This window comes from Falco punctatus, assembly GCF_963210335.1.
Source record: "Falco punctatus genome assembly, chromosome: 3".
In the NCBI taxonomy this organism is placed as follows: domain Eukaryota; kingdom Metazoa; phylum Chordata; class Aves; order Falconiformes; family Falconidae; genus Falco; species Falco punctatus.
Window position 1 is genome coordinate 46,334,052 of NC_137582.1, and position 13,370 is coordinate 46,347,421.

At 37.7% G+C, this 13,370-nt stretch overlaps 1 protein-coding gene across 7 annotated transcripts in view; it reads left to right on the forward strand.

Annotated features, from left to right (window-relative positions):
• The window catches only part of TOX (thymocyte selection associated high mobility group box), a 229,060-nt gene that overhangs the window by 167,508 nt on the left and 48,182 nt on the right, over positions 1 to 13,370 (forward strand). For 6 of the 7 annotated variants that reach the window (XM_080380400.1, XM_080380403.1, XM_080380401.1 and 3 more), the window contains one exon: positions 12,516 to 12,794. The exons of the other annotated variant lie outside the window; for it this stretch is intronic. In XM_080380400.1, coding sequence (XP_080236526.1) covers positions 12,516 to 12,794 — 279 coding nt within the window. The remainder of the gene's footprint in view (positions 1 to 12,515; positions 12,795 to 13,370) is intronic. 7 annotated transcript variants of the gene reach the window in all.

The window sequence follows — 13,370 nt, forward strand, 5'->3', positions numbered from 1 at the left end:
TACCATCTATGTCAGCATATGCAAAGCAAGTATTATATCACAACACATTGTTATCCCAGATTCCAGTAGCTTCCCTGGCATGCAGGAATAGAGTGAAATCACTGTATATACGGTCATAAATAATCATTTCCCCAGTTACTGGTTGCTGCTTGACAATGTTGAAAGTACAGGTTTGTAAGATAAAGGAAAAAGGACATTTTCTTGGCCAACCCGATGTCGCTGCTTTATTCTAAAGATGAATGGGACAATAAGAGGCTTTATGATCAGAAGGAGTAGACTAAATAATGAGTTTAAAAAGAAATCATAAGTTGTGATAGCCCAAAGTATTCCTTTTCAAGAAATTAAGGGGTTTGCTTTTTTCTCTTAAATTGTTTTGGTAAGTTGATCAGGCTTTATTAAGGAAGGTATCCAACATATAGAAATATCAAACCCAGAAAAATAAAGATATATTCATAAATTAAAAAGAAGGTTCTCAGGAAGGTCTTCTGTCACATGCTAATATAAGGGACACTAAGCAAAATAGATTTACTAATCTTAATCTTTTGAGACTGCTGGATATCTGTTCATCTTCTGCATAGTTGAAAATAAAATAATTGAGACTTTTCTTGTTTCAGAATTATAATATTGGACTTGGCAAGCTGCAGATGGATAATTACACTAGAGATGTTAAATAGCTTTTAGAGACAAAATTGTAAATAATACAATACAGAAGAATGATGGACTTATTAGCATATCATTAAATCGCTTTTTCCCTGAGAGCCAAGCATATTTTTCATAACTTAAAAAAAGTGGCTTGCCTAGCAGTAACACATGTACTTAACATTTACAAAATCCACAATATTTGACTATGGCATTAGGTTTATATTGCAGGGAAAATTATGACTATATACTTACAAATACCAGTAAGTTTATCACTTGATAACAAGATCGAATGTATGAAAAACAATCTGAGTTAAACATTCTGCAGACCTTTTGTTTCAACTTCCATTAGTGTCATTACTCATGCTGAGAATTTACGGCGCTGCAACACAGCAACAAGAAGATTTGGTAAAAGATCCTTTCACTAATTTAATTTAAACCATCCAACTCATTTTTATTAATCTAAATCATGGGTTTTGTTATGATTTTGTACTTAATAAAAAGTAGAATCCTGTGGGATCTGGATTTTTTGGGGGGCTTGTCTTGATTTCAGCTGGGATAGAGTTAATTTTCTTCCCAGTAGCATGGTACAGCGCTGTGTTTTGGATTTAGGAGAACGATGTTGATAACACACTGATGTTTTGGTTGTTGCTAAGTAGTGCTTACCCTAAATCAAGGACTCTTCAGTTTCCCATGCTCTGCCAGTGGGCAGGTGCACAAGGAGCTGGGAGGGAGCATAACCAGGACAGCTGACCCAAACTAGCCAAAGGGATATTCCGTACCACAGAACGTCATGCTCAGTATCTGAACTGGGGGGAGTTGGCTGGAGGGAGCCTGTTGTTGCTCGGGGACTGGCTGGGCATCGGTCAGCAGGTGGTGAGCAATTGTGTTGCTTTCTTCTTGAGTTTTATTCCTCTTTCTCTCTTTGTTATCTCCCTTTTCATTATCAGTAGTAGTAGCAGTGTCTTTTACTTTATTTCAATTATTAAACTGTTCTTATCTTAACCCATGGGTTTTACCTTTTTCTGATTCTCTTCCCCATCCTACTTGGGGAGCGGAGGGGAGTGGGTGAGTGGCTATGTGGTACTTAATTGCCTTCTGGGGTCAAACCGTGACAGGGCTACTGCTATCAGCCAGGAAAAAGATGTTCTTCTTTGTCAAGGAAAATAAGCAGAGTCCAGAAATCCACAAAATGCATACCCAAAACCCAGATGACTTTAGTTTTCAGAAAACGCACATGAGTGTTAATCAATGGATAATGCACAACCATAATTCTATGCATATTAGTACCAGCGTGGCTGGGACTTACAGGAAGGTTTGTTTGGCTTAGTACAACTGTTATTTATGGGAATGCAAGAGCTAGCAAAGCACCACTGTTTCCACCTGAGACTGAAATGGCTAGCAAAATAGTTTGCTTAAACGGTGGTGTTGTTTTATTAATAAGCCTTCAGGACTCTGAGCCAGTTGAGCATCCCTAATCCAGTCATTCCTAAACTTACTCATGTTCAGACTAGGTTTACTATTAATTCTGTAGAAGATTTTGTTTTACTCACAACACCATTTGTAAAACACAACCCCAAACAGGACACTACAGCTTCAGGAATAATTTCTAGGATGTTCCACATCACAGTGCTCAAGTAGGAGAATAAGGACAATTGCAGACTAGATCTGCCTGCAGTACCTGAGTTTCAATGATCCAACTTTTTATCACATTGGAACGGAAACAAGGTTTGTGTGGAACAGCAGGAAGCCTCATAAGCCTAATGAGGTAATGAGACGATTACAGCATGTAGCGGTCTCAGGTTTTAGTCCTTTCTGTACCTTCTGGGGGACAGAGATTTTCATTTGAGGTCCTTCTGCCCTTTATTTCTGTGCAGTGCCTAAACAGCTGGACAACACTGGAAACACAGCCTCTGCTCCCTTGCAAATGCCTTTTACAGTGAAGTAGCATATTCAGATTAAATTAAATCAATGTTTCAAATATCTCTCGTTCTAGCTGATGCAGCAGAAGAGTGCAGCTTTGTGAGGGAATTGGTATTTCTTGGGACTGAAATAAGATGCAGTTTGGATCCTACAGTTTTCCTGTAGAGTTAGGAGACAAAAGACACTCCAATATTGCACCAACTTTTCATGTGCCACAGTTGGTTTAGTGTGATATCCTAACCAGAAGGAATTTGCTGTCTTTTACCCACATGGACATCCCCTGCACTTAGGCATATCTCCTGTCATTGAACCTGGGGAACATGGCTTTTCAGGTAAGATATTAGACTCAAAACTTTCATTGGGGTAGGCAAATGCAACAGTTACTGAGATAAAGAGGAACTAAAGGTGGCACAGAAGGACACAAATTAGCCAGACATGCATTTCAGATGAGTCACATCTGAAAACCTTTTTTCTTTATATAAGATACTGACTCATAGATTTTTTTTTGACCAAACTTGCCAACTAGAAAGAACTGACCTTTCATTGTCCTTTAACTTCACATAGTGTGTATGGTGAGAAAGGCAGACCAAAATTCACCATCAAGTTCCAGAATTTGTTGATGTGCATGGAAATAATGCAGCATTGCAAATCTAGGGTTGAGCTTTTTGAAGAGGAGATGAACACTGAGGCAGAGCATGAACTAACATGATATACAGCATGGAGTCACTGTGAATGATCTGTGGTAATAGCTCTTACACCTTCTGTTTCACCTTTCAGTACTTTTCCCTGTTTTATCTGTCGTTAATGAGTGTAGGTCTAGTAGCTTCTGCTTGGGCAGCCATCCCTTACTGAAACTAAGCTTGTTAAAACAATATAAGAGCCTGAGTGGACTAGAATTCAAAGGGTTACTTGGTCATTCAAGCTCTCAACATCTTCCTCAAAGACTTTCACACCTATCAAGTTTAGTAAATGACTGCATTTGTGCTGCCCTAACCATACAAATATTGGCATACCCAAATAATTTGCCTGGATTCAAGTCTTAACATGATAAATACTGTAGTCAAGCCACATGTTTTTCTTTACTAAGTGTAAACATCCTTAAATACCTTTATTTAAATATCTCAGTCTAATTCTAATATTTCCAATTTCAAATTAAACATTTTTTAAATACTATGCAAGCTGCACTTTCTTTTGAATGTGATGAATATGAATATCTCATCGGAAATTTATTTATTTAAAAGCTTAGTCACCCAATCTTCTAAATATTAACACTACCATATAAAATATTTAAAATATGTCTGACAAAATTCAGTGGCAGATACACTGACATCACTGAGAGATACTCAACTATAACAACTTTGCTGTCCCTGCACTGTACTTAGCCCTCTCTGCTCTCATGTGGCCAGATCCTCTCTTGGCAAATCTGTTGGAAAATTTACAAATCATCTACTGGAGGGTGACACTGATTCAAGAAAGACTCTCCAGACTGCTTTATATTAATAAAAGTTATTGATAAATAACAATTAAATAATATAAATGTATCCAATACAACTTCCTTTACTTTGTGGTAGGGAGAGATGGATGGTGTGGTCTGGGTACCTTTGTCTGTTAAAGTGGGTAGAGGGAGCATCATGTGACAGCTAATAGTCATGCCCAGCTCACTGCAGGAGGTTGGTTTGATACTGTTGTGGTGAACATCATAGTAAAGAATACAACAGAACAGAACAGAACAGGATAGAATAGAACAGAGCAGAAGCCAACAAAGGTACAGCAATTTCACACTGGCTACTGTGTTGTTGGTCAGTCACAGGAGCAAAGCACTGCAAAGATGACAGTAGCTGCCTGCATCCCCTTTTCCATCCTGCCCTACAGCAAGCACAGCTTCACACTGCTCACAGCATTTCCAAGGATCTAGTTTGTATTCCTAGACTTAATCGCTTCATGTTCCTTGGATTCTTCTATTTTTATTGTCTAAAAGAAGGGAAGACAATATCGTCTCTCTCAAGTGTCTTTCTGACTTTGTTTCTTTTGATGAAAAGCTATTGATTCAGGTGTGTTTGAGTGAACCTGTGAATACACTGCTGACTCAGGGATTCTTTAGCATCACTAAAATAAATGTGAAATGCATGATTGTTTTCCTTATGTAAATAACTGGTGAAATAGAAAATGGTTCTGTTGTTATTTGCGAAAAAGCAGTGAAGGGATAATACTGTTATCGGGAGATGTGTGCTAGAATATTTGACTTGTATCTCCTAGATTTCATTTGTCTGCTGTCAACCTATACCTGCTGTTAAGCGTTAGACACTTTAAAAAAGAGAAAAAGATAATGCAACTTATTCACCATTAATTCTTTAAAATGAGTCACTATTAAAAGCTTAATTGTTTGCTGAGAGGGTCCAAATTAGTGGACTTTGCAAGATCAAACAAAATTGAAGATATGTGTCCAAATTAAAATGGAAACATGCATCCAGAATATACCAAATGAACATGTATGCTCCTGTAATAATAATTTTATTATCTTCAGCTTCCAGGCCAGACTTTTAATTATGACCCTTTATATCAGTGAAAACCATGTATTCAGGATTAAAAACCTATTTCTTTAACTAGTCTAGTTAAAGACTGTGGTTTGATATATTCTATGCTACAACTTTTATAAAAACCAGAGAACACTTCTAATAACACTTTTCTAATTTCATGGTTCAGTGCACAGTCAGTAAAGATTTAAATAATTCAGAAAGAAAGCCTATTCTGTTTCTTTATTAGAAGTTTGAGTCAGGCAAATTCTTTGACATTTAATAGGTTTTTAACCCTTTTAATAACTTCTTATAATGAAATTTATTGGATGTTGTTTTAAATAAAGGGTTATTATATTAGAGTAAATAGCAGTTGGTAGTTTTTTATGATTAGTTTTGAGACCTAGGCCCTGTGTGACTCAAAGGATATTAAAACATAAAGTAGAAAAGAATGTTAATAGTCCCCAAATTAACTGTGTACCAAGAAATATAGAAACTGTATATTGCTGCATTCTTGTCATTATATGATCATGCTATAAAATTTTGCAGTTGAATTTTGAGTATATAATTGTTTTAAAAGAGCTGAAGATCACTTACAGAACCAGTACTATATAAAACAACCTGAAGTGGTTTAATTTTTAACAGAATGATTTTGAAAATATTAGAGTAGTAAATTTAATAGGTTGGTGGGGTGGTTTTTTTTTAGTTTGGGGTTCTTTTTACATATGAGGTTTCTGCTTTTTAAATTTAAAACTGTTTTCCTAATCAACAGAAATTTTGAATGATCCTTTCATTTTATCCTGAAAACGCACTGGGCGTAGTATATAAAATACACTTGTGTACAACACTAAAATATTCCCCAAACACCCACTTGAAAACTTAGTCTTTCATTATGCAGTTAGCTGATACAGAAGAGAATTATAAAAATGAGATGATGAAAACACACATCCCTTCCTCTGCTCAGTGGTGCTTTGAGTTATTCCTTTTAATGTGTTTTCAATGGTTCTCTGTGGTCATTTTAGAGTAACCTTAACTCTCAGAACAGATCTTTCTTTAGCACTCATTCTCTTATATATGTGCTAACAGAAGACGTGCTTGCAGATATGATTTCTGCTTTAACTGAATGGAAACAAAGATCTGACAGCACGTGGGTCTTGGGGTTTGTTCAGCCTTGGTTCATAACAGGACATACATGACAGTTACCAGTTTTATCCACTCTAATCAGAGAATCCAAACTTCTTGTCAGATTTCAGCCTTCTAAATATTGGGGTCACTTTTGGCTTTTCTCTGGTGTACAAATGCAGATATTCAAGGTATCTCAAGTTTTAGGTTATCTCACTGAATAGCATCACCATGTTGGAAACCAACACATGAAACTGCATGGTTTGCTTTAGATTCCGTTGCTATTAATCTAGGATCTTAACCACCAACATGCACTGAGTAACTGCATGGGCATTTCTGTATTTTTACACACTTTTATGTTTAAACCTAGCAGTGATTGATTGTGTGATTAATATTGCTTGCATTTTCAATCATTTAAAAGAATTATGAGGGTTTTTTTGGTTTCACAAGTGTTTATTTTGATCATAAGTGGTGGATGTGGTCTCCCAAACACAATTCCTTCTCTGTGTGCCAGCTCTCACAAACCTGTCTGGCAAATTAATTTTATCTTTTCTTCTCTTTTGAAACCTTGACTTGGAGAGTCAAGTGATTATGTAGGAATTCCATTTTTTTTCTCTCTTTTTAATGAGCATCTCTGTGTCACTCTGAAACATCTTGCAGATGTGCATTGGCTTATGGTGGAAGGCAATTAAAACACCTAAATTAAAACAGTAAAATTTCTAACCTTTTCAGGAGGTTGGCACAACTGAGGCTAGTGCTACCTTTTAATGTGGCATAATTTGGGAACTAACAAACATTCACATTTAACATGGTACAGGTAGTGACACAAGTTGACCTGGGAATATGAGTGAGAATATGACTAATAACAGAAACACCTTCTGCCTACCAAAGAATGTCTGCAATGCCTACATGGTGACTCTGTTGGGTGACATCAGTGAAGAAGGAAGCACACTGTGGTTATCTTTATGGATAACACTTAAGATCCCCTGGGGTTTTCTCCCAATATTTTTTTTAATTAATTGATTCAAATATAGCTTCTTACAGTATGAAAAGCTATTGCTCTCTGACTTACCTTGACTGCTTAGACAAGGAGCAAAGAACTGTCAACCTTCCACAGCGTCCATCAGAAATGTTCATAAGAACTCTCAGCTAGTAGAAAGCTAAGCAAAAAACCTTGTAAGACCTGATGGGGTAATAGAAATAATGCCTGCTGTGCTTTGATACGAGTTTGCCCAGGGTAGTGAGATATGTATTCTCCACTTGCTTCAGTGAGTAAGACCTGTGTATTTTTTCTTATGTTTTAATGTTTTCATGTCCGGTGTGTAATCCCCAGTATTTCTTGCATATACTTAGACCTGTTGTATTTACTTTGATCTATTAAGGCAACCTGTCTTTGTTCTTTGATGTAATGATAACATTTATTATAAATGAATTTAAATAGGGAGGGACAATTTGGACTTTTACAGCTTTTCAGAGAGATGTTGCATCACAGTTCTTAATTATAACAAAAATAATGTATTTTGCTAACAGCACACTCCTTTTGAAACCACCTGCCCAATGCTTCTCAGACAAAAATTATTTCCTTCCTAATGCCACCTTCTGGGATGTTAGTTGAGTCCTGCAGTGTGGCTCTTTCTACATCTTGCATGTGTTAACCAACTTGTATCAAAAAGACAGATAATTAGGGGGGGGTTAGGCTACACACTATATCCTGTGAGAGAGGAATGCTGTGTCAGATAAGAATATCTGTATTTTGTGAACTTTGAGGCACAATATTTCAAGAAAGATGAAGAACTATTGGACATAGTCCAGAGGATAGGAGGAAGAATGACCAGAGGTGTAGAAAACACAGCATATGAAAAAAGTCTTTCAATCTTTGGGTTTAGTTGTTTGGTCTAAAGAAGAAAAAACTGAAAGGAAATTCATAATACCCTTCTAGTGTGTACAACTTTTCTGTAAAGGAGAAAAACATTCCGCATGTCCACTGGGAGCAAAGCAAAAAGTAGTAGGTTTAAATTACAACAAAGGAGATTTAGGTGAGACATTACAGAAAAAAGCCCTTTCCACTGTAAGGATAGTTAAGCACAAGAATTGCCTAGGGAGGTTATGAAGAGGTTAGACAAACATCTGTCAGAATTATTTAGGTATAGCTAATCCTGCTGTGAGATAGATGTTGGACTAAATAACCTTTTGAGGTTCCTTCTAGCACTATTTTCTGTGATTAGGATACTGTACTCACATTGTCCTGCAGTAAGATATTTCTGTGCAGGGATGATATCACTGTATTCTGCATTGCATACTTTGCTTTGGTTTTGCTTTAAGCTGATGAGGAGAATGATGGTCTGATGTTTCAAGCACTTTAGCTTTTTATTCTTACTACCTTAGAAGCTTTGAGCAGGGCATTAGGAGCTTTTTTTCAGCCAGACAGCCCTGTACTGTTTTTCCACTAAACGTGTCATAACAGTTATTGGTATACACCTCAGAATTAGTAGCTTTTACTATGTCTTTTAACTTGCAGTCAACCACATGGGTGGATGCTCAGCTTCTGCTTATAAGCAAAATGCAAACAGAAAAAAAAATAGCCATGAAAAGAAATGTATCATAGCTTCCCCGTTAGTAAAACCAAAATAAAACCAATCATGTTCTAAAGCTGAATATAACCCAAGTTGTGAAACATCCTGGAACTGACAGATGGAGACTGATATTAAAGTGCCAGATATTATCATTATTACCTCATCAGAGAGACCATTGAAGGCATCAGTTTAAGACTGTCCCTATCCTTTGTAACACTCAAACTCTTTAACTTTGTTCTTCCATTTGGCGCTCTGCCACCCAGCAGGATTTGTATTCAGCTTTGCATTCAGCAGGAGTGTGTTCGCAATATTGCTTCTGCATAGTGAATATGGCTCCAGCACAGCTACACATTGGTGGGTTTTGTAAAACTCCATCTGGAGGAACAAGAAATGAGAAGCTTCTGATTTTGAAGTAGTTTAAAAGAAACTAGTCATACTCTGCATGTTGACAGAGAGTGTGTCTTGATAGTGCCACTGCTCCTGCAGAGACAGGTAGTGACGGTGTTTGAAACGGGAGTGTACTGTCACGTGACAGCAATGACCCAAGTATGTGGTTTTCATGAGTGGGACTGTTCTTGAACCCAACAGGGAAGATGGAACAGTTCTTGGTTTGTTGATCCTTCAGGAACCTGAAGGTTCATCATCACATGTTTTCCATGGTGTAATCTCATAGCTTTTCATAGTTACATGGTTAGTTGCCTGTTCTTATTCAAGAGATAAGCAGTTTCCATTTTCTTAGACAATCCCTTTTTTTCACTAGGAAGGGACAGGATGAGGGAAGACAGGCTCTGCAGTGTGTGGCAGAGAGGTGAGCCAGAAACCTCGTCTGCAGATGTGGATCCTCCTTGGTGAGGGCCATAGCTCTGTGCAATGGACTTGCACTGGTATGTTCTCTGCAGGCAGGTCCCTTAGGTGAGGGTTTCTGGCTTAGTAGCTAAAAGGCAACATGTACTGTTAAACAAACTTAATTGCTGTAAGCAAAGTAAACTTTTACAAAACCTCACTTGGTTTTGTAAAAGTAGCCTGGTATTCATCTGATTTAAAAATTCAGAAGACAAGTTGAATTCATGTGAAAAGGGAAATACTGGGTTTTTTCTACTGCACTACCTCATTTTGCAGTCCTCAGAATTTCGCTAGTGAAGGGTTATCTGGCAAATATATATATACACACAGACACATACATGTGTTGTGTATGTGGATACATCCCGTACTGTCCAGTTGGTGTCATGTTATCTGAAAACAGAGAATGTTCTGTGACAGGGCTAAAAGTGAATCACAGAGTGTTTAAAAATATATATTTTTTAAAGACAAAAAACACAATGTTCTGTAGTATCTATCTGATAATATTTGAAGTTCGTATAAAGAGTTTTTAATAAAGGAGAGATAATTTGAATAATAGCAACTGTATTATATTTTACTTGTGGAAAAGTAATTAAAATTATAACCTTTGCCCTGCTTTCAGAGGAAGATACTTTGCAAGTTCATTCTAAATAAGAGTTGTCAGGAGCTTCAAATTGTGCTTGTTTCCTTTCTACAGTTCATAAAATCATTAGGATGCATATTCTTATTAAAAAGTGGTCTTCCTTGTTCAGCTTTTCATGAGGGAGTTTATTTCCAGCCCCATCATGGTGCTACCCCACAAAAGCACAAGGCATTTCCAAGTGGGGCAGCGCGGGCTCGGCCCCTGCTGGATGGTGGGCACCGTGGGGAGGACACACACCCAGGCTGAGGCTCAAGCGCCACAGATGGGGTGAAGGGAGGGCTTTTGGAAGGGTTCTGCCTCCCTCTCCCCAGCACGCAAGGGACTGGGTGAGTTTCCACCCACTGCCCACTCACCCAGCACTGGCTGAGAGGGCCCGGGACAGCCCACACTCCCGCTCCCCCTTCCCCAGCTGCTGCCCAGCTCAACAGCTGGATCCAGAGCAAAACGGCTGAGCAGCAGTTACAGCGTCCTGGGCACAACTGTTTTGATGTGGGTTGTCTGCCAGAAGCAGAGATAATGATAGCTTTCAAGGCTAATATGTTTGGCAAGGAGGGGAGATGATACTGGAGGGAAGGGAACAAGAAGTCAGTAGCAATCTTTAAAAATATAAATGTTTGCCAGGATTCAAATTTCAGCCTTTGATTGATCTCATACACTGTGCTGTCTCTATTCCTCTGGTGCTTTAGTAGTCAATAAATGAACTTGAACAAGTTTGTATCGACAACCCTTTTTTACCAAAAGCTATTAATTTCTAAAGCAATATAAACACAGGTATAATTGTGATGTCACATTGTCAGAATCCATTTCAAATGCTTTTCAGAGACACACATACATGTAAAGTGGTAAGTATGCCATAACTAATGGTATTATTAGTTTGATTTACTGCCAACCAGTCAGCTTTACAAAAATCAATCCCCAAGCTCATAAACTATGTCCCTAAAATTGATATATTTTTATGCTATCAATAGTAAGAGAAAAGGTGAAGTTACAGGTTTATCTTTTCTTTTTCTGTGTGTTACCAGTTGAAAGGTATCTTACAGATTGCTGTGATGTATAGGAGTGTGCGTATGAGAGAGAGAGAGGTTATAGAAGTCACAAGCTATAAAAACTTTGTAAAAAAAATCTGAGTGATCTTTAGACAATTCAGATGACATGTCTAACAAAGACTGTCAGTAGAATAAATGTGGTTATGTTAATATATTGAACCATTAACACATGTCCTTTTCATAATGGAACTTACACAATGGTAGTTCCTGTCAGATTCCACTCGATACGTACGGCATGTTTGTCTGATGCACGGAGAGACAACTATATCTATTTCATTTCAGCTCTGAATTGACACTTCAATTTTAAATCACCCACAGAACACCTTAGCTTAAATCTGAGCTTCTCCCTAATACTCTTTGCTATTTGTCATGTTTCTGTGTGAGTATACTGAAAAGATGTTAAAGGCAATCTGCTGTAGTGTGTGTATGGTGCATTTGACCTCTGGACAAGAAAGGAGTTTCATCCTCCAGTGCTTTTAATTCTTATCCTTGCAGAGACTGAATTTGTTGCTTGCATTAAAATAGTATGTCTTGTTAATGCTAAGAAGCAGTGACCCACATAGCACAATGGATTCATTTGTCAATCCCACAATTTCCAAGCTTTCCGTTCATATATGTCCTAGCAGCAAATCAACTCAGAAATCATTTAATCAGTCTATCAATGCATCCTTCTTCTCATTCATTTGAATCCTGAAAATTCCAGTATCTCGTTGGGCAGCACCAGGCAAAATAGATTTGGACCTAATAGTAGATGTTCAAGTTCTGAAAACTGCAGCTCCCAAATTCAAAGCTTACACACAAAAAAATCCTAAGAAGAAAAGTAGGATCTGGAAATTGTTTTGAATTTTTAGGATATTCATGTTTTGATCCATTTCTGAACTTCAGAGTGCAAACCTGTCCCTGTTTGTTAGCATTTCTGAAATACTCTACATGCAGTTACAAAAAGCAGTGCCCTTTTGTTCCCCCTGTAAAGAAACAAGCTTTCATTGCTTTTTGCTATTCCCATGGGCTGAGGCTAGAGCCCGAATAGTTTATAACCATCAGTGTTATGCAAATGTCAATCATATCCTTACTCTGTTTATTTCCAGTATTTACATGTTTATTGAAGTATTTGCCATTTCTTTTAAGCCTTATATAGCAAATCAGGCCAATCGAGGTCTAAGGAACAGAACTCTTTATTAGTGATATGCTTAATACAGTTTTTTTCCTCTTGTAGATGCAAGATTTACGGAATACAGAAGGAGCCCAGTATAGTTCCCATCCTCAGATGGCAACCATGAGGCCAAGGGTTCAACCTGCAGATATTAGGCAGCCAGGAATGATGCAGCATGGGCAGCTGACTACTATTAACCAGTCCCAGCTCAGTGCACAGCTTGGTTTGAATATGGGTGGAAACAGTGTTCCTCACAACTCGCCCTCTCCACCTGGAAGCAAATCTGCAACCCCTTCACCATCCAGTTCAGTCCATGAAGATGAAGGAGAAGATAGCTCTAAGGTAGGCTTAGATGCTAGGATTACTATGTAAATGGTGGATATTTTAGGACCTGCTAAATGAATCGTATGGCCACAATTATTAAGGTGATACTTTATACATTATGCATGGTTGACTGAAGTGAATAAAGGGTTATGAATACAGAACTTATAATTTCCAGTCATTTCTTCACATAGCTTGAGTAAAGGACATCATTCCTCTTCATGAGAGCAAACTGGAATTCTGTAAAACACTCAAAGGATAGCCATTCCTTTAGGTCTTTAATATAAAGGTTGAGTATTCTCACTTGCATAGAAGGGATGTTTGTTCCCAGTTAAAGATCAAGTTACTGCTATAAAAAGTATGAACAGTCTGTACAATATGCTAGTCTTTGCTACTTGGTCACAGGATGAGTAAATAGAACATCACAGCAATCAGAACAGAAAGATCCTCTACGAACTTTAAAAGCCTTACCTTGAAAACCTTGAAGACCCATTATGCATATATACTTTGAGAGGTGCCGACACTCCATCATGACATATTTAAGTTTCCTTTTAGTGTTGGTACAGGCATGAAGTGATAATGCATTTACATAATAAA